The sequence below is a fragment of the Muscardinus avellanarius genome (assembly GCF_963383645.1).
Source record: "Muscardinus avellanarius genome assembly, chromosome: 1".
Lineage (NCBI taxonomy): Eukaryota > Metazoa > Chordata > Mammalia > Rodentia > Gliridae > Muscardinus > Muscardinus avellanarius.
This window is the reverse complement of record NC_137786.1, coordinates 8,926,841-8,953,186: the sequence shown is the minus strand read 5'-3', so window position 1 is coordinate 8,953,186 and position 26,346 is coordinate 8,926,841. Positions and strand designations below refer to the sequence as shown.

At 51.0% G+C, this 26,346-nt stretch overlaps 1 protein-coding gene across 2 annotated transcripts in view; it reads right to left on the bottom strand.

Annotated features, from left to right (window-relative positions):
• ANKRD33B (ankyrin repeat domain 33B) overlaps nucleotides 1-26,346 on the bottom strand; it is a gene marked incomplete at both ends in the record, with an annotated part of 81,002 nt that overhangs the window by 11,194 nt on the left and 43,462 nt on the right. For both annotated transcript variants that reach the window (XM_080719738.1, XM_080719739.1), the window contains 2 exons: nucleotides 3,322-3,462; nucleotides 15,727-15,856. In XM_080719738.1, coding sequence (XP_080575864.1) covers nucleotides 3,322-3,462; nucleotides 15,727-15,856 — 271 coding nt within the window. The remainder of the gene's footprint in view (nucleotides 1-3,321; nucleotides 3,463-15,726; nucleotides 15,857-26,346) is intronic.

Below are 26,346 nucleotides of genomic sequence, written 5' to 3'. Positions count from 1 at the left end.
ACTGAAACTGAGCCCCACACATTTTCCAAAATGATTGGAAGGCTATTGGCCTCCCCTCCCCCCCAAAAAAGAGTTGGTTATTCAAATTAATTCGTCAGGGAAAATGCAGTAATGTGACTGGTATTACAGATGTTCAGTTAAAAAAAGTAAATTGCTCAAGATCTGTACTGTGCTCCATCCTAACCAGACAAGATCTGCACTCCATTACTCCATCCTAACTAGACAAGATCTGTCCTCCATCCTAACCAGACAAGATCTGTACTCCATTACTCCATCCTAACTAGACAAGATCTGTACTCCATTACTCCATCCTAACTAGACAAGATCTGTCCTCCATCCTAACCAGACAAGATCTGCACTCCATTACTCCATCCTAACTAGACAAGATCTGTCCTCCATCCTAACCAGACAAGATCTGTACTCCATTACTCCATCCTAACTAGACAAGATCTATCCTCCATCCTAACCAGACCCAGGGGCAACAAAGTGGGTGAAGTTTCACCACCGAACACAGAAGCATCCCACGGTCACCATTACACGAACACAAAAGCATACCACGGTCACCATTAATTGGGAAAGATCAGTTCCATTGACTCAGGACAGACAGAGCCAACTGTTGAAACTGACACCTTTCTTTTAAAAAATGCACCTGCCACAGAATAAAAAGCACCATCAGTGGATCAACCTTAATTGTCATCTTTTTAAGAAGGTTTCCCATCTTCAAGGTTTCTGTTTTTGTTCATTAAATTTATTTTCTAAAGCCAGGCCTGAGGTAGCGCACTCTCATAATCCCAGTACTTGAGAGGCTAAGACAGGAGGATCACAGGTTCGCAGCCAGCCTCAGCTACTTAGTGAGGCCCTCTGCAACTTTGTAAACTCTCATAGTAAAGATAAAAAAAAATATTAGGGCTGGGGGTGTGGCTTGAAAGCAGAATGCCCCTGGGCCAATTCCCAATACTGAAAACAAAATATTTCCCTATAACTTCCCCTAAGACAATTTAAAGCAAAGAGAGAAAAACCCAAAGTTTGAATGTTACCACCACAGCCGAGGGAAAAACCAGGTGCAGTTGAGAGACAGGATGGTATTGGGTCATAAGCAGCAGTAAAGACTGAGAAACGGTGAGACCAGAGGAGGCTGGGACACGTGCCGGCCACGTGTGGGGCCCCCCCAGGAGGGGTTCTGGAAACTCAGCACCATCCCCAGGTTAACAAAGGGCTGAGTGCTGGTGTCCCCAAAATACACACGTGGGAAAGTCATACCCATGGTGATGGCGTGATGAGGCGGAGCCTTTAAGAGGTGGAGCTTCATGACGAGCCACGAGGAAGTCCCTTGTCCCTTCCAACACCAGAGGACCTAACAGGAAGGAAACGCCTCCCCAGACATCAGATCTGCTGCTCCCTTGATCCTGGACCTCCCAGCCTCCAGCAGCAAACCTCTGTTGTTTATAAATTACCGCATCTGTGACATTTTGTTATAGTAACAGGACTGGACCAAGAGGGCAAATGCCACCTCTTCAGAAACTCTAGTTTTTTTTTTTACTAGATCCTCTAGATCCTTTCAGATCGGCTGAATCCAGTGCCGAGAATAAACATGAAGATAAATTAAAACAACGAAATTCAAAAGTAGCAGCAGCTACTGAGATGTTAGGTGTCTAACTCTGCATCCAACACTCTGCGCTTTATTCACATTTTCTCACTTAATTCCCAAAATAACCGGGTGAGTTTGCACCAAACATTATTGTTGATTCCAGTTTCGAGTCAGGAAAAGAGTCAGGGGTTAGTCACAAGGAACTGAGCTCAGCGGCTCATCAAAACATAGAGCCCTTGAGCCTTCGGCAAGTACTGTCACTCTTCATCCTCGGGGAGGTGGGGAGAAAGAGGCCTCTGCTCCTGCTTGCAGGGGGCCTGGGAGTGTCTTCTCCAGGATGACAAAGCTGTAAAGGACAGGTGGGAGGCCCTGCTGGCCCAAAGCCACAGCCTGAGGACTGCCACAGAGAACTGAAACCACCACGCAGCCCCAACCACTGGCAAGCAGGGGGCAGCGTGCCCAGAGCCGTCCTGCACCCTCCTGTCAGCACGGTCTTGCCATCTACAGGCACATGTTTCTGAAGAAGAACAAAATGAACAGGGCTGGGGAGGGGAGGGCAGGAGGAGGCTCAGGGACAGGGTGATGTCACCCGCTCCCAGAGCTCAGCACAGAGGAGCCAGAAGGGGATAAAGAGACTGGTAAATAGCCGGGCGTGGGGGCGCACGCTTGTAATCCCAGCACTTGGGAGGCTGAGACAGGAGGATCTCAGTTCGCGGACAGCCTCAGCTACTGAGTGAGGCCCTCTGCAACTCAGTGAGACCCTGTTTCAAAATAAAGAATAAAATTAGGGCTGGAGGTGGAGCGCGGAGGTAGAATGCCCTGGGTTCCATCCCCAGACCCGCAAAAAAAAAGATACTGGTATATATACACAGTGGAGTCGTGTCCTCCTCCTCCTCCTCCTCCTCCTCCTCCTCCTCCTCCTCCTCCTCCACAGAGAAGAATGAAACGAGAACATTTACAGGGAAATGCATGGATTGTGCTAAGTGAGAGCAGCCAGTCTGGGAGTCAAAGGTCCCATGTTTCTCTCTCAAGTATGGAAGCTACATATAAAATAAAAACCAAACGGGGCTTTAGACCAATGAGGCCCCAGTAGAATCATGGAGGGGGCTCGGGGGAGGGGAGACGTGGAGGTGAAGGAGGCTGGAGGAAGGACACAGTTGGAACAGTGCCTGCTCCACAGAAGGTGTGGCTGTCCGTCTCACTACCACGCGGGAAGGACGGGGGACGGGGCGGGTGTGGAGGAGGGACCATGCGTGCACGAACCTGGGATGTAGTTATAATGCATCAATTAAAATATCAAAAAATTAAGAGCGTAGTCCCAGCATTCCAGAGGCTGAGACAGGAGGATCTGGGTTCTTGGCCAGCCTCAGCTACTTGGTGAGGCCTTTAGCAACTCAGTGAGACCCGGTTTCAAAATAAAGAATTAAAAAATAGGGTTGGGGTGTAGCTTAGAGGTAGCATACCCCTGGGTTCCATCCCCAGTACTGAAAACGTTAAGGGTGTCGTGTGGGGTACCCACTGCTGGGATCTCCCTCCCCAGCCCTGAAAATCACCTGCTTTGACTATGTGCCCACTCAGATAGTGACAGCCATGCACCTCGACCGGCTGTTCTCTGGTGCAGTGGCTGGGGTCTCCTGGAGGGATTCATCTCGGTGCCATATTCTTTAAGGGGGCAACTCTGTGTCCCGGCTCGGAGGCTGCGTGGGCCCGGAGGGAGGGAGGGAGGGAGGTACCTGCTAGCATCAGCGCTTTGACGCATTCCGTCCGGCCCTGCATGGCGGCTTTCATCAGGGCTGTGAAGCCAAAGCTGTTCCTCTTTTCAAGGTCCAGACCAGGGAAATAGTTCAGCAAGTAGTTGGTGATGGTGGCGTGCCCTGGAAAGAGAAGACACTCAGACACGTGTGTGGGTTTACGTGGGCACAAAATGTGCTGTCACAGGCGGCCTCGAGAGGGAGGGAGGGAGGGAGGGAGACAGAGACAGAGACAGAGACAGAGACAGAGACAGAGAGACAGTATCCTGGACCAGGGCCAGCCTTCCGCTGACTGTCTTCCTGCCAGATCCCTAGACAGAATTCTCCCAGAGGCCGAGGTAGAAGACAAGGCTGAGGACGCTGCTCCAGGGCCACTCGGGGCTCTGGCCGCTCACCTGAGAGGTGCGCGGTCCCATCACTGCTGCAGAGTGGGCCGGGGAGCAGCCCAGGCAGCAGGGTGCAGCCAGCTCCCAGCAGGAGCCGCCAGGGTAGACAGATGCGAAGCCTGCAAATGCTTCAAGAGGGAAAGACGCATCGACTCGGCGTCCTGGAGAGAGGATGCTGCCAATTCACAATGACACTCTGGCACAGCTCCCAAGTGTGCATGCGCACGCGTGCACCAGTGTGTGTCTTTCTTTGCTACACACACACACACACACACACACACACACACACACACACACACACACGGTGTTGTAACCAAGGCCCTCAGCCATAAACCGAGGCAGGTGAGAACACTGTGAAAATTCACTTGAGAATACAGATTTCGCCTCTTTCTCCTCCATAAAAGGAGCTGATTTTCTGCAGGTTCCCGGGGGTGAGAGCCCGCAGCGCTCTCGGCCAGGGTGAATAAGAACAGAGTGTAAAGGCAGTTATTTGTAGAATGTATCCACACAGAACCCTGTCCTCAACAGAAGGACACACAGGGCTCCCGGGCCTACTGCCTAGGCCACCCAGGCCACCCACCAGCCATCTTCCTCCTTCTACCACCCAGTCTTCAGTCCCGTCTCAGTCCCTGGCGTGGCCCCGCCTCCGCCATCCTGGCTCGGGGGCTGGAGAGCCCTTGGGGTGGGCTGCCATGCGGCATCCTTGTCTCTCCCCGCTAGATGCCAGTAGCAACCCACCCCAGCTCCTGCCCAGGCACCATGGCAACCAAATCTGTGTCCAGACACTGCCACATGACCGCTGGGGAGATGGTGGGTCACCCTGGTTGAGGACCGCTGTCCTGGAGGCTCATTCTCTAATGTTCGTGACCTAACAATGTCCCAAGCGGAAGGAGCTTCCTCTGTCCCCCGCCCTAGGCTGCCATCTCCATCCAGGCCCCATTGATGGGGAAATGGGCGGAGTCTCAGAAGCCTGGCCTTGCTCCTGAGCCCCAGGGAGGGGCTCAGTCCCCATCTGTCCCCATCCTCATACACCTGATCCTCTCCACTCCTTCCCACCCAAGTGTCAGGGCCACGGCTCTGGGACCTTATGCACATTTGATGCTCTGGCTTAACCGGCACCACCCTTCCCCCGGCCCCAGGGAATCCCTACCCCATGGATAGCTGGACACCGGGCTGATTTTAGGACAGAGGCTTCCAATAGATGGTGTTGTGTGGGGCTTGGGATGTGGGAGAAGAGCCAGGCCCTTATTCTGCGGTGGGACACCTGGAGACATGAGGGCCCCCCCACCCCGATACTCACAACTGAGAAGGCTAAGTGACCGGGAAGCTGCCCGGCCTCAACAATCCCCGCTTCCCTCCATGAGGGTGTGTGGCCTTCGCTCCCCCCACCGGCTTTTAGGGTTATTCAAACCAAATATCAAGTCTCCCAATACACTGAGTGGCTTCTGTCTCTCCAACCACCCTAATGCGTCCAACTGTCCAAGCTAGAACCCAGTTTTCCCCTTTGAGAGAGCAGGACACACCAAGCTGCCATCCGTCCCCCCAAATTAAGTCATGGGGGGTAGCAGCTCACCAACTTCCAGAGCAACAAAAATTAAACTTCATACACTTGTTTCAGAACTGGAGATCAGACCCAGGGCCTTGTGCGTGGCCACTGAGCTATACATACCCCAGCCTTTCCCATTTTATTTTGAGATGGGGTCTTACTAAGTTGATCAGGCTGGCCTCAAACTTGGAATCCTCCTGCCTCAGCCTCCCCAGTAGCTGAGATTACAGGTGTGCAGCTCCACGCACGGCAAGTTTTGACTCTTGTTTGTTTATTTGTTTGTTTTTGCAGGACTGGGGATGGAACTGAGGGGCATTCTACCTCCGAGCTGCACCCTCAGTCCTATTTTTTATTCTTTATTTTGAATCAGGATCTCACTGAGTTGCAAAGGGCCTCACTAAGTAGTAGCTGAGGCTGTCCGCGAACCACGACCCTCCTCTCTCAGCCTCCCTAATGCTGGGATTGCAAGCGTGCGCCACCACGCCCAGCAAGTTTTGACTCTTGTAAGGAACATGCCTCGGCTCAGCTCCTGAACTCTCCATGGATATGAAGAACGGCGTGCTTTCCTAAGAGAGAAGCCTGATGAGCATGACAGCGTCCTGAAGTCAACGAGCAGGAGACAGAGGGCTGCAGCCCCTGCCCGGGTGACACAGGCTCCAGCTCGTGATGGGGCTTTGTGTCACTTACGAGTGAGGGCGGACAAAGCCGGGGTCCTAAACACAAAGCAGCTCGGCGCTCTCGCCTCTGCGTGCGGCTGGGGTGGGAGGGGGTCCTTTGCTCTGGTTTGGGGTGGGAGGGGGTCCTTTGTTCTGTTGTGGGGTGGGAGGGGGTCCTTTGCTCTGTTGTGGGGTGGGAGGGGGTCCTTTGCTCTGGTTTGGGGTGGGAGGGGGTCCTTTGCTCTGTTGTGGGGTGGGAGGGGGTCCTTTGCTCTGTTGTGGGGTGGGAGGGGTCCTTTGCTCTGTTTTGGGGTGGGAGGGGGTCCTTTGCTCTGTTGTGGCGTGGGAGGGGGTCCTTTGCTCTGTTTTGGGTGGGAGGGGGTCCTTTGCTCTGTTGTGGGGTGGGAAGGGGTCCTTTGCTCTGTTGTGGGGTGGGAGGGGGTCCTTTGCTCTGGTTTGGGGTGGGAGGGGGTCCTTTGTTCTGGTTTGGGGTGGGAGGGGGTCCTTTGCTCTGTTGTGGGGTGGGAGGGGGTCCTTTGCTCTGGTTTGGGGTGGGAGGGGGTCCTTTGCTCTGGTTTGGGGTGGGAGGGGGTCCTTTGCTCTGTCTTGGGGTGGGAGGGGGTCCTTTGCTCTGGTTTGTAGTCACTGAAACACTTCCTGCACCTGTCAGCTGGGTTTAGCAAGGTCTTAGTGAGCTCAATGGCAGCTTATTGAGAGCCTTTTCTTTAAAAAAGTGAAATAGCGTCTCCATCGCGATTTTCAGCAAGACATTCTTTGCGCTGATGGATCCTCAACAGTGTGGACAGGTGAAGAAACAAAACTGAAGATCCATGAAGCAAACCGCCGGGATCGAGAAGCGACCTGCCAGGACCCAGAGGTGATCTGCTGTGATCCAGAGGTGACCTGCCAGGACCCAGAGGTGATCTGCTGTGATCTAGGGGTGATCTGCATATGATGTTTAACTCAGAAAAACCAACACGCAGGCGAGGTGTTCTCAGCGCAGGCTGGGGCTTCCAGTGAACCAAGAATCAGTCCTATGACTGACTGGCTTTTCCAGAAGGGCGAATGACCTCCCCACATACACACCTCCCTGGTCATGGTGAGGGAAACCATGGGTGGACTCAATGTTTTAAAGAAAATATAACTATTAACCTTGTTTCTTAAAAAAAAAAAAGAAAGAAAAAAGAAGAAAGAGGCAGGGCTGGGTGTATACCGCGTAGGTAGAATGCCCCTGGGTTCAGTCTCCAGTACACAAAAAATAAATCAATACAAAATGAAAAAGCATGATAAGTAACCAGATAATTTATCTTTTTTGTGTATGTGTGTGTGTGAGAGAGAGAGAGATCTGCCTATATTACAAACACACACACACACACACACACACACACACAGCCTTTTGTTTGTGGCTTGAATGCACAATGTCCCTAGAAAAGCTCGTGTACTGGCAAAGCAAAAATGCTCAGGTGAAATGTGAGCTGCGATCTTACCAGAGGGTAAATTCAAAGGCCTAACAATCGATTGACTTCCTGGGTGGCATGCAGGCAGGCGGGTGTGTCTGGGCCAGGCGGTCACTGGAGGAAGGGCCTTGGGGGTCGTGTCTGTCCTGCTCACTTCCTGCTGCTCTCTGCCCTCCGGCTGCCATGAGCTGAGCAGCTCTCCGGTCGTGCCGCCATGGCGTCTGCTTGGAGCTGGCCAACCCTGGACTGCACCTCCACAAACGCTGACGCCCTGAGCCTGAATAAACGCGTCCTGCTCTTTGCTGCCCGTGTCGGGGATTTTGATGAGAGCCACGAGAAAGCAAACTGAGATCTTCCTGGACAAGCGAACCCAACGTGTGCTATACTGAAATCTAGCCGGAGCCTAGCCCAAACTGGACATCACAGGATAGGTTTCAATTCCTGAAGTTCTGAGAGAAGCCATTTTATTTTATTTATTTTATTTTGTTTTATTTTATTTTGCAGTACTGGGGATGATGGAATCCAGGGCATTCTACCTCTACACCCCAGACCTATTTCTTTTTTTTTTTTTTTGCGGGTCTGGGGATGGAACCCAGGGGCATTTGACCTCCGAGCTACACCCCCTATTTTTTATTCTTTATTTTGAGACAGGGTCTCACTAAGTTGTGCAGGGTCTAAGTAGCTGAGGCTGTCCTTGAACGGCGATCCTCCAGTCTCAGCCTCCTGAACGCTGGGATTACAAGTGTGCGCCACCACGCCTGGCTCCCAGACCTATTTTTTATTCTTTATTTCAAAACAGGGTCTCACTGAGTTACAAAGGGCCTCACTAAGTAACTGAAGCTGTTTGCAAACCGCAATCCTCCTGTCTCCGTTTCCCAAATTCTGGGATTACAAGCGTGCACCACCATGCCTGGCTCAAGAGAGAAGCCATTTTAAAGACAGGCTCACCACAGAGACCCCAGGTCCCTCACTGAGCCTTACTCTACCTAAAAGAAGGCAACAAGTGGCCCCAGAGGTAAGTGAACTCGGAGGAAACTGCTCGAGTGGCACCCAGTACACACCAGGCTTCCCACTGTCTTTACGGGAGCCGGCTCTGAGGACACCTACGCTCACATGCAGGCCTGTCACTCGAAATCCCAGGTGGCCCTAGGAACTTGTTTCACATGCATGAAATGGAAGATAATATCCACCTCACAACTGTGAAAGTTATAGGAAACAAGGTATGTAAAAAAAAAAAAAATCCCAGCAGAATAGACAAACCTCCTGGCAGAAATTTCAAATAATCTACCCAGGCGCTGTACTCTCAAGGGGTAGGAACGTCACTCTCCACTCCCAACTCATTTGGGCTGTGCTGGTGACTTGTCTTCAAGTCTGATACAGAGAATGGGGAGGAGGAGGGTCTTCACACCTAAGAAACCTGGCTGACACGTGCTCAGCCCTGCCGTCAAGGTCAACACCATCGGTGCGAAGTCACGGGGCAGCACGTGCCCTTTGGAAGACGTGCTAAGACAGAGCTTGACTCTGTGTTCTCCTACAAAGAACGCACCATTCTAATCACAAGGAGACCAGCAGACACATCCTCCTCTACACCAGAGCAGTGCTCAGAGCTATCACGGTCGTGCCAGGTATGAAGCCACAATCTGGAACCAGAGTTCTTGGGAGGCTGAGACAGGAGGATCACAGGCTCAGAACCAGAAGTGAGTAACTTAGCAAGACCCTATTTCAAAATAAAGAAGAGGCTGGGGTGGAGCTCAGTGGTAGCATGTCCCTGGGCTCGATCCACAGCACCTCCCCAGCTCACACAATTAAGACCATCAAAAATGAGGGAAGTCTGAGAAAATGCCACCATCAAGAGGAGCCTAAAAGCCAAGTGTGGTGCACACACTTGTAATCCCAGTCCTTGGGAGGCTGAGACAGGAGGATTGCAGGTTAGAGGTCAGTCTCTGTAATTTAATAAGACCCTGCCTCAAAATAAAAATTAAAAAAGGCTGAGGACGTAGCTCAGGGGTAGAATGCCCCTGGGTTCAATCTCCAGTATCACACATAAATTAATTCATTAATTTCCCACACAACCATCTCTGGTTCTGTCTCTGTTTTAGTTTCTTTCCTAAATATGTCTACCAGACATCTCATAGCGGATGTCCCATAAACAAACCAAACTCAACGCACCAACCCTAAAACATCTTTCCTCCAACACTTCCCTCCCTCTTCCGTGACCCTCGTTGGGATGGTGAGACCTCCAGTCACCCACGCCAGGAATCGGAGCTTCGTTCCAAACCTGCCCACTCCCGCCCCCACTTCATCAGACACCAAATCCCACACGACTTGCCTCTCCATCCCACTTGCACCCGGATGTGGGTTCCCCATCCCGCTGGGCCGTGCCCCTGTGCTGCCCGGCCCCCTGCCTGCCCTGCCACCCTCTACCCCCTCTCCACACAGACACAAGGACACGAGGAGAGCTCGCTGGCCATCCCAACCATGGCGTAAAAGCAGAGTGGTTCCCACAGTTTAGGTGACCTCTCACCTCTCTCTCTGTTTTTTGGGGGGTGGGTGGGGTGGGGATACTATAGATTTATTCCAAGAGCATTCTCTATCCAAGCTATACCCTCAACCCTTTTTCTTTTTTTCTTATTTATTTACCCATTAATTCATTCATTTTGCGGTACTGGGGATGGAACCCAGGGGCATCTACCTCCAAGCTACACCCCAGCTCTATTTTTTATACTTTATTTTAAAACAAGGTCTCAGAACCAGGCGTGGTGACACATGCCTGTAATCCCAGTACTTGGGAGGCTGAGCTGGGAGGATCGTGGTTCTCAGCCAGCCTCAGCTACTTGGTGAGGCCCTTTGCAACTCAGTGAGACCTTGTTTCAAAATAAATAATAAAAAACAGGGCTGGGGTATAGCTCGGTGATAGAATGCCCCTGGGGCCCATCCCCAGTACCGTCAAAAAGAAAAAAGGGGGGGGGAGAAAAGAAGAAAAGGTTCAAAAGTCCTACTCTCTGTTTGGAAGAGCTATTTTATTTTATTTGTGGTTCTGGAGGTTGAGCCCAGGGGTGTTATGCCTCTGAGCCACACCTCCGGCCCTATTTTATTTTTTATTCTGAAACATGGGTCTCTAAGTTGTCAAGGGCTACCGGCTTCAAACATGCGATCTTCCCGTCTCAGCCTCCTGAGTACTGGGATTACAGGTGTGCGCCACCACGCCCGGCTGGGAATCGTTTATTTAATGCTTTCTAATTATCAAGCCATAACACACGTCATTTAAGATTTAATGGACATCACAATGACTAATATTTGATTCACTTAACATTTTCTTAAATGTCAACTATGAGCTAAGAATATTTCTGTCACTAAGAACAGAGGAACAAGTGAAACCTGCACTCCTCCTTCAAGGAAAGGAAACAGAGCTGTTCTAAGGACGGGAAAACGCTGCAGGAGCCAGGCTTTACAGACGTGACTGGTTTGATTCCCGGGGCTCAAATGGAGTTCTCGAAAGCGGGCCAGCAGAGGGCGCTGTCGGCTTTGGAAATAGGACATCCCTCCAGCCCCGCAGGAGATGGATGTCCAGGAAATCTTTCCAGAGGAGGGAAAACTGCTGAGGAGGAGCAGAGGTGGCCGCAGCAGGGCTTGCCTAGTTCTAATTTTTTATTTGAAACAATATAAGTGGAAAGAAGAGAAAGCACTTAAAAATAAACTAAAATAGCCGGGCGTGGTGGCGCACGCTTGTGAGCTCAGCATTTGGGAGGCTGAGACAGGAGGATCGCAGTTCGAGGTCAGCCTCAGCTACTTAGCGAGGCCTTCTGCAACTCAGTGAGACCCTGTTTCAAAATAAAGAAAAAAAAATAGGGCAGGGGATGTAGCTTGGAGGTCGAATGCCTCTGGGTTCCATCCCCAGACCCCCCAAAAAATAAAAGATTATTATGATCATGGGAAGTGATAATAAAATAGGGTTAAAAAATTAAGAGACACTTTATTACTAGGTTCCAACCAGGTCTTAGAATTTCCTCTGAACTGGGACCCTCCCTAGTTCCAGCTCAGAAGCCGCCCCTCCCAGGAGCAGGCTGCGCCCTGGACCACCATGCAGACTACCCGCATCCCACCAGGCCAGGCTGGTGTGGCGCGCATCCTTCTCATTTAAAAATAAGGTCAGCCAGCGAGGTGGCGCACACCTGTACTCCCAGTAGTCGGGAGGTGAGACGGGAGGATCGCAGGGTCACGGGTCAGCCTCAGCAGTGTAGCGAGAAGAGGCTCAGCAACCTAGTGAGACCCTGTTTCTAAATAAAAATAAAATAGGGCTGGGAGGTAGAATGTCCCTGATTTGATACACAGTACCAAAAAAATATCAAGAAATGACAAGTTGCAAGGACTCCTGAGGGGTTACTATGCCTAAAACTAACTCAACAACCGGCCACTGTCTGCTCCGTTCCCCACACGGGCGCCCCTCCGTTACTAGGGACAGCAAAACAAGGAAGTACACACACAACCATCACTGGAGCTATCGTTCCTGTCACTGTTTATTTTATTTTTGTAGTTAGGAGTGTGACCGAGTTGAAATTGCTGGTTGAGACCTAGGGATTATCTGAGGACTCATTTCCATATGTCCTCTCCATAGTAAGGGCTATCTGCACATTTAGCTATATTGTTAGTTTTTAAATCTGTGTGGTTCTGAGGATTTACAGAAATGGGCATTCTACCTCTGAGACACACTCCAGCTAAATTGCTAAATTGCTGAATTGGCCTCAAACCTGTGATCCTCCTGGGATTCCGGGTCATGTGTGTGTGTATACATGTATATACACACACACACACTTTTCTGCCATATTGGAGATTGAACCCAGGGGCAATCTCCAATTCTACCTCCAAGCTATAACCCCAGCCCTATTTTTTTTTTAACTTTGAAACAGGGTCTCACTGAGTTGCAGAGGGCCTCACTGAGTAGTTGAGGCTGACCGCGAACCGCGATCCTCCGGTCTCAACCTCCCGAGTGCTGGGATGACAAGCGTGCACCACCACGCTTGACTTGGATGTATTTTTTAATGCATCACATACTAAAGGAAGTTGGACTTTTTCCATAGTACCCAAAAGCAAATCAAGGTATTTGCATCCTGATTTCCACTCACAAATGTCAGGTCCTACAGACTGCCAGGACTCCCAACTCACAGCTCACCCAGCTGCCGAATAATATAAAAATATTTACAGTTCTCTTAAAATTTTGCTTTAGCTTGCTGGTTCTGCCTTGGGTGAACGTGGACTAGACCAAGTCAGTCCCTGTCATTCCACCGCCTCCCGCCAGCAACTTGTCCCAGCATGAGCTTGAGACAGGACCCTGCTGGCGACTGATGGAAATGTGTTACTATCTTAGAAAAAGCGGCCTGGGCCAGGCGCAGTGATACAGTCCTGTAATCCCAGTTCTTGGGAGGCTGAGACAGGAGGATCACAGGTTTGAGGCCAGCGTCAACTTAGCAAGACCCTGTTCCAAAAGTTAAAAAGAGAGCCAGGCACGGTGGCGCACACTTGTAATCCTAGTGCTTGGGAAGCTGAGACTGGAGGATTGCGGGTTCACAGCCGGCCTCAACTACTTAGGTCCTCTGCAACTTAGTGAGACCCTATTTCAAAATAAAAGAATTCTAAAAATGGGTCAGCTGGGTGTGGTGGCACAAGTTTGTAATCCCAGCATTTGGGAGGCTGAGACAGGAGGATCACAGGTTCACATACAGCCTCAGCTTCTTAGTGAGGCCTCTGCAACTTAGTGAGACCCTGTTTCAAAATAAAGAATAAAAAGTAGGGCAGGGGTGGGTGTAGCTCAGAGGTAGAACCACCAAGATTATCAAGTGGATAAAACTGGTTGTGGATTTGATTAAAATCAGACATTTTCTAGTTGGGCTAAATCAGCCTCCCTTTAGTAAAACAGCCTGTGAGAGTCGTGGCCAGACAGGTCCTCAGATACTGTCCTCGCCTTTGCTTTCAATCATGACACACGTGTTCCTCTGAGCACACCTCACTTGGGGTCTCCAACGCTCCTGTCTTGAACGTCTACTTGGAGGTCTCAGGCTACCAGCCAGCACCGACACTTCTATGGCCTCGGTCCTCAAGCTGGGATTCCCAGACCAGCCCGCCACCAGCTCCACGCCTGCTTCTCTGTCCAGCGAGCTAGACAGTGGCTCAAGGAGAGGGCTGCCCCTCGCGTGTGAATCTGGGTCCCCGACGCAGTCCCTGGCCCATGGGCAGCAATAAACAACAGCCCCAAGACCCCCGGACACCGCACTGGGGCCTCCACACGCTTGCTGCTCCTGTGGCCTGGGCTTCCAGGCATGCAGCTCTGAACCCCAGTGGGGGGACGTGGGTAGTACAACCCCTGGCCCTGTCTGAGTTTGGGGAGCTCTCCACTGTACGCATCCTGACTGACAAGTGGGATGCACAGACCAACTCCCACTGTGGGCGCTGAAGTTGCCAGACAGTGACATGTCCAGCCCCCTGGTGTCCTGATCGCATCCCCCAGGCTGTGAGTGAGAAGAAGGGAAGGGGGTCTGTCTGGGCGGCAGCAACAGCATCATCTCCCTCACCAGAGTCAACAAACAGCATCACTTGGGGCATGATTTGCCGGCCCTGAGGCCAATTATCAACTGACCCCCCCCCCCGGGGGGGGCGTGAGCGGCTTGACTCCTTAATATACAAATGCCTTTTCTTCTTGGGTCAACCAGAGGCAGCTGCGTTGCTTGCAACTAGGATCCTGACCACTAAAATCAATACACAGACGTCCAGAGCCGGACGCGGTGGCGCACGCTTGTAATCCCAGCATTTGGGCGGCTGAGACAGAAGGATCGCAGTTCCCGGACAGCCTCAGCTACTTAGTGAGGCCTTCTGCAACTTAGTGAGCGCTTGTTTCAAAAATAAAGAATAAAAAAAAAAGGGCTGGGGTTATCGCTCGGAGGTAGAATTCCCTTGGGTCCCATCTTCATTACCGAAAAAGAAAAAAAAAAAAAATGCACAGACGTTCCCGAGCGTCTGTGGGAACTGGTTCCTGGACCCTTGCAGATTACAAGATCCCCGGATGTTCAAGTACCTTATCCAAAATAGTGCGGTATTCCATGAAACCTGTGTACAGCCTCCTGCACACTTTAAATCATCTCCAGATTGCTAACAATGCCTAATACAGCATAAATGCGATAAAAATCAGTTGTTACCCTAAGTATTACTCAGAAAATAACAAGAAAAATGTCTGTATGTGTTCAGTAGGGACAAAAATTTTTTTAAATGTTTTCTACCCACTGTTGCCATGGAACCTGAGGGTACAAAGAACGACTGTAGTTTAGAGACCGAGTGCTTTGACAACCATCCATCGCACCCCAGGTGGTCTGGTTGGCTTCTTTGCTGCTGTGACCAAAATACCTGGGAAGAAGGATTCAAAGGAAGAAGGGTTCGTTCAGGCTCCCGGACTCGGAGGCTCAGCCCACGGTTGGCCGGCTCCAAGGCAGAAGCGCAGCGGCGGAGCATGTGAGGACTCCGATGAGCCAGGAGCAGAGGGACTCAGGAAGAGGCCGGGGCAGATCTGGTCCCCAAAGCCACACCGCCAGGGATCTACCTCCGGCCACAGCCTTCCTGCCCATAAAACGTCCACTCGGATCATTAAGCTGTCAGTGGATGAGGCTGGGGCCCTGACTCATTTTACCTGTCTACATTCCTGCAAGAGCTTTCCTGGGGGCGTTCCCTATCCAGCCCATAAGAGCAGGTCAAGGCCACAGTTACCAATGAAGGGCGACAAGTGCAGCTTTCGCATTTCTCTCTGGACACAATTCCAGCAGAGCGGGGCCACGGTGCGCTGGGTACGATGCATCTATGATACCGAGGACATGCGGGGACACGTCTGTAGGACCCTCTCACTAATTCATTTTTGCCTTGTTGCAATATTAATCTACTAACACTCAGAAAGCAAGTCCTGGCGTTACTTTACAGGTAAACTGCAGCCACCTGCCAAATGTACCTACGTCCATAATCCAACTCTCGCTACAAAATGCAAAACTGTGTCTTCCGCCAGTGTGTCCGCCAGCATCACACTGCCAGGTCCTGAGAGCCGGCCAGGCTGCGGTCCCTGGTCAAGCGATGATGAAGTGGGTTTCTGGTTCAGCTTCCTATTCAAAGCTGTTGTCTAGATCAGGAATCAGCGTATCTCATATTGAATCTGCATTAGTGTCCAGGAGCACTTCGTACCAACCCCAAAGCATAGAGAATGTGCACGCAGCCTGTCCCCGCACCTGTGAGCGGCAGATCCGTTTCCCCCTGGGCATCTCCCCCGAGCTGACTCAGCACAGGAGTCTCGGGGAGGGCCGAGGGTCTCTTACCTGCCTGCGCAGCTGTGATCAGGGCCGTGTTACCCTCGCTGTCCTGCCAGTTGACGTCAACGTGAGGGCACTCCGCGAAGGCCACCACCATGTCCACAAAGCCATGGTAGCAGGCAATGATGAGGCCAGTCTAGAAGTGAAGAGGAGAAGGAGTCAGAGGGGCAGAGCCGGGGCACTGCCAGCGAGCACTGAGGACCCCAAGGGGGACCCCCGTCCTGCAGGGGGCAGGGTAAGCGGCAGCCAGGGCCTCAAGCCCCCATTTCTCAACAACACTGAGAGCAAGCAGCTACTGGTTCATGCTCAGATGTTGACTGAGCAGAGCAGAGTGAGACATGATTGGAAGAGGTGGCGGTTTCTCCTCACCCCTGCCCTCAGAGTGCCCACTTCTGCCAGGAGGGGAAATGCACGCTGCAGGCCTCACATGCGAGCAAGTGGTGGAGCCGGGATGTGGCTCAGGAGAGGGGGTGCTGGGGCCCAGAGGGTGAGGAGCTGAGGGAGTGAGCCAAGGGGCACAGGAGGGAAAGAACCCAGCAGAGCCAACAAAGTCAGGACCGAATCTGCCCACCCCTGGAGATGCCAGGTGGGCAGCAGGCCAGAGCCAAGTAAGTGGCCGGCAGGAGGGGCATGTCCAGAGACCCCGGGAGCATTCTGAGCAGTTGGTTGGGAATTCTGAGTCAACTCCAGCTACTGTGTGGGAAACAGGTTACAGGAGGCCAGGGTAGAGCTTTGACTGCGGAAGCCGGGCCGGAGACAGGGTGTCATCAGGTGAGCAGTGGTTGAGTGCTAGGGTTGGGATTTAGAATATATCCCGAGACCTCATGGAGACAAGGCAGCCATGTTGGAGTTGGGGCTTAGTCCCTGAAGAGTGGTCCCTGGGGTGTGGCCTTGGGAATTAGACATGGTCCCTCCTCCTCTTCTCTCTTTCTCTCGCTTTTGCTTCTGGACTCTGATATGAGAACAGAACCCTTGCGCTCCCCTCTCCATTCCCACCACCATGCCCTAAGCGCTGCCAGTATAACCCTGCCCGACATGGGCTAAACCCATGCAATCTCCAGAACTGCGAGCAAATAAACCTCCCCTCCTCTGAGTCGTGATGGCTGGCTGTCTGGAATGCCAGCCGTGACGATGCAGACTGAGCAGCTGAGAGACACGTCGGGATTCGCAATGTCTCATGAGGACAGGCTTGCTGTTAGAATGGGTGTGGGCTGTGGGAGGAAGAGAAGGACCCAGGTGACCCCTAAGTTCTGGCCTAAGCAACTGGGCGGATGGGGTGGCCTTCAAATGAGGTAGAGGAGACTCGGGCCGAGAAGGTGAGTCTGAGACTGTCACTGGATGGCCAGTGGAGACGCTGGGGAAAGGGGTACGGTGTGGATTTGGGGAAGAAGTCCAGGCAGGATACACTAGCTGATGGTTAACTCTGTTGATCCATTAATTATTTACAAATTCATAAAATTAATATCTAAAGTCAACAGTGAATCTGTCCTGCGGCTGTGGACACCCTGAGCAACTTTATGGCAGAAGGGGCCAGTCCCCATCCCTCCGGCCCTAGAAGGGTGGCAGCACTTGAAAGCGCCCCAGGTCCTCTGCTGAATGAGTCGACAACAAGGTCCCCCAGCAGCCTGAGCCCACAGGCCGCTGGCAAAGGGAGGAGCACGACCCCGCGCAGGCAGCTTTTCCATGACAGCAGGCAAGGTGGACGGGGGACCACTGAGACACGCCCTCCTGCAGGGCTCCCGCATGCCATCACAGCACCCTGTGAGACAGACTCGTCACCGCTGTCGTAGGACAGAAGTGCGGCCTGCAGCTAAGGAACCTGCCCAGAGGTCACTTGGTGAGGGACAGAGGGAGCCCAAAGCAAAGCTGAGCGCCAGCCTTCAAATACCTGCGCCAACTGCTGTCAGGAGCAGGAACAGCCACAGGCCATGTAGGTGGACACACATCCATCCCCCCAGGGGATGGGTTCGTGGTTCCTGTCTCCAGTCCCCACAGGCCCTGAGCCACAACCCTCTCTATGCAGGGTCCATCAGAGGCCCGTGGTGAGACAAAGCTGCCGTGAAATGAGCAGGCCCGAGGCTTCCCAGAATCGCACATTGCTATCCTAACCCATGATGCAATGGGACTGGAGCTGAGCAGCATTCGGTCTGAGGGTTGAGTCATACAAATGGGTTTAGTTCCCAGGTGAGAGGGGCCTCAGCGAGCTCCTTACCCTCTTCTGAACCCCATGAGGACACAGAGACATAGTGGCATCTGTGGTCTAGAGGCAGGCTGCACCAGAACCCGACCCTGCGGCCACCCCAACCTTGTATTTCCAGCCTTTCTTACTCACAACGGTGAGTAAGAAACTTCTGTTCTGCACAAGCCGCAGGGTCTGCAGTGTTTCATCACAGCAGGAGAGCTAACTGAGACCCGTGTAATGGGCTCAGACTTGTGTTCTCGTCCTCAGATACGCAGACAGTGAGACCTGAAAACTCAACCCAGCGCTCATGAGCAGCCGCGGCCAGCCCTCCAAGGCACCTGCCGCCCCTCGGGGACCAGGGGACGTTCAGAGCAACCCCACCGAGGCCCTGCACAATTCCCACCATACTGTTAACACAAATGTGGTGTTTTTTCCCCCCATGGGCAACTCTGCCTTTTATCTCAAGAAGGTGCCCAGCTGCTTTCTCAAAAGAATATTAAATCACAAATGTTCACATTTTTTTTAATGTTCTAGAGAATACCACTGATTTAAAAAAAAAAAAACACTGTCATCCACACCACAGCATAATCAACTCAGCAAAGGCTGTTTAACATAATATTGTCTCGTTCCTGTATTCTTTGGAATAGGTCACCCTATTTATAGAATGGAAAATTTTGCAATGATTAAATTTTAAGAGAAAAGAACTTACAAGCTGCTAGAGTTGGCAGTTTCTCTGATAAGCAGTGCTCCTTGATGCCAGCACCTCTCCCTCCCAGCTCACCGTCACACAAATGAGCCAAAAATTTGTGGTTCCAGCCCGGAGCACCCAAATCTCACTCAGAACGTCTCTGGACTTCAAATGCCTGCGCCAACTGCTGTCAGGAGCAGGAAGAGGTAGCATCTCTGGATAAAGGCAGCAGACACTGTTCAAGGTGTTAGCACACACTGCAGACCTGCACTTCAGAAGGGTTCCCACAACAGGTGCACTGACCCCCTAACCAATCTTTATGGAAGGACACGGGGTTCAGAAGGGGAATTTCCACTGGTGGGTGAGAAGGGTATTATCCAGGGCTCCTGATGCACCTGGTTCCTGAATCCAGTGGCCCCAGAACCCCCATGTCTCCCTCTGCTGACCACTTAGGGGTCTGTTCCTGAAACACAGCCCCTGCCCCTCCTGACGCTGAGGAAGGACTTCCCCAGCTACACAGCTGGCTGTGGGCAGCCTGGGGATATCTGCCACTTCTCTGGTCAGAAATGAAGATCAAAGCCTGGCATGGTGGCATACTCCTATAACCCCAGTACTTGCGGAGCTGCAACAAAAGGATCACAGGTTTGAAACCAGCCTCAGAAATTTAGTGAGACCCTATTTCAAACTAGAAAATAAAAGGGGCTGGAGTTGTAGATCAGAGTAGAATGGCCCTGGGTTCAATGGAGGAGGAGGAGGAGGAGGAGGAGGAGGAGGAGGAGGAGGAGGAGGAGGAGAAGGAGGAGGAGGAGGAGGAGGAGGAGGAGGAGGAGGAGGAGGAGGAGGAGGAGGAGGAGGAGGAGGAGGAGGAGAAATAATAGAAAAGAGAATACTAGACCAAAGATAGGACTGAGCTACTTGAGAGTTCAGGGTCAAACAGTGATAGTAGTCTCTTACCCAGACTTTGAAAATAAAGACCTTTATCTCTACCTTCTATGGGACTCTTTCAAATGACTGGCAGTTCCATACGTAACACTGGTGTTTAACTGTAGATGAGACTCTGTGTCTCAGCTGACGAGTCCCAGTGCCCTCAGTGGGAAAGCAGAGGGGGAGACACAATCTTTGGTCCCCCTGCCCAAGGGCTCTGAGCTTCAAAAACTAATGAACCTCGACCAAGATTTTTCACAAATGCAAACGCCAGTCACAGGTGCAGTCAGGGCCACCTACCAGTGGTTCCCTCGTGCCACAAATGACATTGCTTGTAATATTACAAAGTACTCATGAGAATAAAATAATGCTATTAAGAAAAAAATATGTAAGCTGTCTATAAGTGGAAACTTCCCCTTGGAGGACAGCTAGAAAGCCCAGGCCCTCAAGATATCATCATAATAAATTGCTATAATACTAGATGTCAACCACTATGCCAAGCATGGGAAGGAGGGATGGGGAGGGAATGGGGTGGGGATTGGGTGGGGGTTGACTGGCGATGTGTGCATGTATGTCTACAAAAGTTTTCTGTGTATCCCACTATGATGTATGAATACAGTGCACCAATAAAAATTTAAAAAATTTAAAAAAAATTTAAAAAAAGGATATCATCATAATGTCCAAAGCCCACATGCAGCAGAAAAGTTGGTACAACTAAAAAAATTTAGTTGAGATATTGCTTCTAAAAAAATTGTAAGAATTTCTAAAAAAACAAAATGTAGCTGGGCATGGTGGCGTAATCCCACTTGTAATCCCAGCATTTGGGAGGCTGAGACAGGAGGATCTCAGCTCGCGGACAGCCTCAGGTACTTAGTGAGGCCCTTTGCAACTCAGTGAGACCCGGTTTCAAAAGAAAGAATAAAAAAAAGCAAAGCCCACCTCAGGCACAGTGATGCACACCTGTCACCCCAGGGACTCCAAAGGCCGAGGGAGAGGGTGGCCAAGTCCTCCTGCTCAAGGCCTCATCTCGAAACGAAATCAAAAGGGCTGGCAGTAGCTCAGTGGTAGGACGCTCAAGCACAAAGCCCTGGGTCCAACCGCCAGTGCCAAAACAACAGCATAAGCCACGACTCCAGTTCTTGCAGGAAGAAAACATAGCATTTAGGAAGCTAATGACATCATCTATTTGATCCACAAATTGAGGGGAGGGATTATCATCATCTAAGTGGGCCAACACTAAACACACAGGTACACACACACGCACACGCACACACACACACACACACACACATTATCATCATCTAAGTGGGCCAACACTAAACACACAGGTACACACACACGCACACATACACACACACACACACATTATCATCATCTAGGTGGGCCAACACTAAACACACAGGTACACACACATGCACACATACACACACACACACACACACACATTATCATCATCTAAGTGGGCCAACACTCTAAACACACAGGTACATACACACACATGCATGCACACGCACACACACACGAAATGCATAGAAAATGCCCCAAAGGGTCACAGCGAAATATCAAGGACAGGAGGAAGGGGAAGAGGAAGCGTGCGATGATTGATTTCATCTATCAACTGGGCTGGATCAAGCTTCCTAGATCTTTGGTCAGACATTATTCTAGATGTTTCCGTGAAAATGTTTTTGAACAGAGAAGATGGCTTTCCATCATGTGGGTGGGACTCATCTGATCTTACAAGAAAAAAAAAGCCTCCCGGTCAGAAGGAATCTGGCTCGCACTTTGCCTTGGACACACACCGCCACTCTTTCCTGGATTTTGGACTTGCCAGAGCCCACGATCACATGAGCCAAGTCCTTAAAACAGCTCCCTTTACACACACACACACACACACACACACACACACACACACACACTGCTGGGGATCTCTGACCCACACAGGGCAGTGAGGCAGAAACACTTTCACCTGTCATCCACTGTGTTTGCACAGTTAGAATTCTTTCTTTTTTTAATTTTTATTTTTGTGCAGTTGGGTTGATCACAGAGGCATTCTACCTCCAAACTACACCCACAGCCCTATTTTACTTTTTTTATTTTGAAACGTAGTCTTGTTAAGTTGCCGAGGGTCTCCCTAAATTGCAGAGGCTGGCTTCAAACCTGTGATTCCCCTGTCTCAGCCTCCCAAGTACTGGGACTTCAGGCAAGTGCCAACATGCCCGGCTTTGGTTAGAATGCTTTAAACAAAGCCATATTCATTAGAAATTTACGTCATTTTAACAATGAAAATCCAGTAAGCAAACACAATGTTGACATTAGCGGGAAGGTATTCCCATTAGGAAACAACCTCCATATACACCTGTAACTCATAACATCGTAATCAGGAGAAACAAGCGAGCAGACACACAGCCTGGGGAGAAACTGAGTCACCAAGTAACACGACCGCTCGGCCACATGGAGCCCTGGTGTGTAACAGGGCCAGTACCCCGCTGACCCACAGGAGAGTCAGTAATATTTACACTGGAGTACAAAAATAACTCCATTTTGCATAGTACGATTTTCCTAAAGTTCAGAACCAAGACAGTAAACTTCAATTACTTGCAAATCCATTTTTTCTTTTTTTGCAGTACTGGGGCTAGACCCCCTGGGCAGTCTACCTCCGAGCTACACCACAGCCCTATTTTTTATTCTTTATTTTGAAACACGCTCCCACTAAGTTGCAGAGGGCCTCACTAAGAAGCTGAGGTGAGGCTGGCTGCGAACCTGCGATCCTCCTGTCTCAGCCTCCCAAGTACTGGGATTATAAGCATGCAACACCATACCCGGCTGCTAATCCACTTCTATGTTGCCAACAGGTGAGGAAAATGTTTGCGTATCTTCATGAAGGTAGAATTCCAATCCTCTAAACATATACTGTGTTGCTCTACGACATCCACGAGTTATGGCGGGTGTGTGTTTAGGTGCAGCTTCAACAATCTCAGGATGTTTTAACAACATGTAAAAGAAAAACATCAGAAGTCTAAGAAAAGGGCATTCTATCGAAGAGGGGAGTGTACTCAGGATAAAAATGAATTAGCCCATTCCGTCACAGAACACGCACGGGTGTAAGAGTGACGGCCCCGGGCTCGGCCCACGCGGTGCTGTCAGTGCACAAGCAGGTGAACGTGGCCAACTCAAACTTCTCCTTCTCAATATCCCTGGACACACATCCTGCCCGTCTGCAGCGAGCCACTTGCGTTGTGCCCCTGAAAGTTGCATACCAAAGCCCCAAAAGGTGGGATGGTATTAGGAGGCTTGGGAGGTCGCCGGGTCAGGGGGTGGAGCCCTGGGAGGTCACTAGGTCAGGAGGGTGGAGCCCTGGGAGGTCATTAGGTCAGGGGGTGGAGCCTTGAGAGGTCACTAGGTCAGGAGGGTGGAGCCTTGGGAGGTTGCCAGGTCAGGGGTGGAGCCTTGGGAGGTCACTAGGTCAGGAGGGTGGAGCCCTGGGAGGTCACTAGGTCAGGAGTATGGAGGCCTCAGAGCAATTTAGTGTAACCTATTTCCAAATAAAAAAATAAAACAGGGCCGGGGGTGTAGCTCAGAGGTAGAATGCTCCTGGGTTCTATCCCCAGTATTTTACACACACACACACACACACACACACACACACACACACACACACACACACACAATTCCCCAGAGAGCTCCTTGCCCCTTCCACTGTATGGGGACCCAACGCAAAGGTGGCGTCAGGAGCCAGGAGGCAGGCCTGTGATCTCGGACTTCCCGCTCAGAACCCTACGACACAGATTTCTCCGGTTTATTGCATTTTGTTAGAGCAGCTGGAACGGACGAAGGGGCGCCATTTAATGGAGCAATTCTCCAAATGAGATTCCAAAGAAAGAGGTATTTCATAACAATTGTAAGATCCCGTAACACCAGTTCACTGTTTAACAGCGGCAGGCCCAGCAGTCCTTTCCCCGGGCCGCAGACGAGCCTGAGAGGGAGCCCTGGGAAGCGGGGACCCTCAACACGTAGGCGCAGAGAACAGGGCCCGCTGCTGCTGCCCATCTTTGGATCTGCACTAACCAAGCACTGTGGTAAGCAAGGCAAACCGTCCTGATGGGGTCTTTAGAGGGCTGTCTTGTGGACTCAACCAAAAAGCCCAGGAAGCGAACCCCCTGTCTCCAGTGTCGCCCCAGAAATTCCGATTTGTGTGCGATTTTTATGATGTGACACCTATTTTAACTCCTATTTTTAACTCCTATTTTTCTTTACATACATACACCCTATAAGCGTGATTTTCAGTCCTGAACCAAGATTACTTCCTGGGATGTGTTAGTTTGGAGGGCCGGTTGGGCGTGGTGACACATGCCCGTAATCCCAGCACTTGGGAGGCTGAGACAGGAGGATCACAGGTTCCAGGCCAGCCTCAGCAATTTAGTGAGACCTTCAGTAACTTAGCAAACCTCTGTTTCAAAATTAATAGGACTGGAGTTATGTCTTGGAGGTAGATTGCCCCTAAATTCAATCCAAGGTATGTAGAAGGAGGAGGAGGAGAAAGAACAGAAGGAGGAAGAGGAGGAGGAGGAGGAAGAGGAGGAGGAGGAGGAGGAGGAGGAGGAGGAGGAGGAGGAGGAGGAAGGTTTACAGGGTCCAGGTTATGTCGAGTCTCAAGGGGTGTTGAGGGTAGGCAGGTGACCACCGGGCCAGCAGTGAGGCCCAAAGGATCGCACAGGATGGGTGTGGCCCCAGCACCCAGACACCACCTCTCTAAAGCCAGCTCCAAATAAGGAACACCACAGAACATTCCATGCAGCAGACTCTGAGGAAAAGCAGGTCCAGCAGAGAGGGACGGACACGGGGACGGGGACGGTCCCGGACAAGGTGCTTTCCCTCGGGCAGCCCCGGTGTCCTGTGTGCTCTTCAGTACATGTGGGCACGTGGTTATGATTTTAAAACTTCAAATACAAAGAAAAGAAAACTGGAAGCCGGGTTGTAATCCCACAGTTGGGAGGCTGAGAAAGGAGGATCTCGGTTCACTGCCAGCCTCAGCTACTTAGGCCATTTGCAACTCAGTGAGACCCATTTTCAAAATAAAGAATAAAAAATAGGGCTGGGAGTGTAACTCGGAGGAACCCCCTGGGTTCCATCCATGGTACCACAAAAAAAAAAAAAAAAGAAAGAAAGAAAGAAAGAAAGAAAGAAAAAAGAAAAGTGGAAAGTAAGAAATATAACAAACTTGTCTTTATCAGTTCTGTTAACAAGGGCTAATATCTTGTCACAACTGCATCAAGCCTTTTAAAGAAACCAACCTTCCAGGAGGAGGTGGAATTGGGTCCTCGCTGAGCCCTCCTCCCTCCCCAGGGGCAGCCACCCTTAGGCGCTAGGCTTCCTCTCCAACTCTGCTTTTGAACTTTCACTCCATACACAAGCGCCCACAAGAATTCAGTGCACAATACTTACATTGTTTTTTTTTTTTTTTTTGGTGGTACTGGGGTTCCTGGAACCCTTCTACCTCCAGGCTACACTCCCAGACCTATTTTTTAGACTTTTTTAAAATTTGGAAACAGGGTCTCCTAAGCCAGCACGGCTGGCTTCAAACCTGCGCGATCCTCCTGTCTCCGCCTCCCAAGCTCGAGGATTTACAAGGCGTGTGCCACCACGCCCGGCTACTTATATTGTATTTTAAATGTTTACACAAAATGATCCTTCTAGGTACCTATTTGCCTAACACTGGGTTATTCACTGGGCTTGGGGCACGAGACCTATCCAAATAACCAAGAAACATCTCAGCCCATGGACCCCTCGCTCCCCATTCATCCACTCCATCCATCCCCCAAACAGGCTGTTCGCAAGATTCCTCTCCTGAAATAAGAACCTCGATCTGTGCCTGCGCGGTCCTCGCCTGTAGAAGTTTCTCTACCACAGCACTATTGACATTTGGGGCCAGATAAGTCTTGGGTCGGGTACTGTGTTTAGCTGCGTCCCTGGTCTCTGCCACCAGACGCCAGCAGCATCCTCTCCCCCTAATTAATGGCAACCAAAACTGTCCAGGCATTGCCAGCGTCCTCTGAGATGCAAAACTGTCCCCAAGAGAAAAAAATCGCTGCTCTGTCTAGACTAGCTAGGGGTAGAATATGGGCCCAAATGCTCCCCAAAATCGTTGTGATGACTTAAATTCTCTCATTGGTGTGTGAAAGTTAGTTTGTCCCCAATCTTGCCGATGTCCCAGACCCTTCACATTTCAGCAATCTGGAGCATATAATGGTTATTGTGTTCTAATCCTGCGTTCTCCCGACTGCTGCAACAATGGCATCTTTCGGAATGCCGACGGGCTGGCTGGGTTTCCTCTTGGATGGAGGATTTGTTTATATTCTCTGCCCATTCCCTCTTGGATTCTTTGTCTTCCCCTCATCGATCAGTCTGAGTTCTTCATATATTTGAAGTCAGCACTATCTATAAAAAATATAACGGGCCGGGCGTGGTGGTGCACGCTTGTAATCCCCGCGCTTGGGAGGCGGAGACAGGAGGATCGCACTGGTTCCGAGCCAGCCTCACTGGCTTAAGAGACCCTGTTTCCCACATGCACGCGAAAATGCGTGCATGTGGGACTGAGGGTTGAGCCCAGGGGCATTCGACCTCTGAGCTCCACCTCCAGCCCTATTTTATTCTCTTATTTTGAAACAGGGTCTCACTAAGATGTCAGGGGCCTCACCGAGGTGCAGAGGCTGGCCATGAACCTGTGATCCTCCCGTCTCAGCCTCCCAAATACTGGGATTAACCAAAGACCACCACACCCATTTTACTGGGGATGAAACCCAGGGGCATTCTACCTCCGAGCTACATCCCCAGC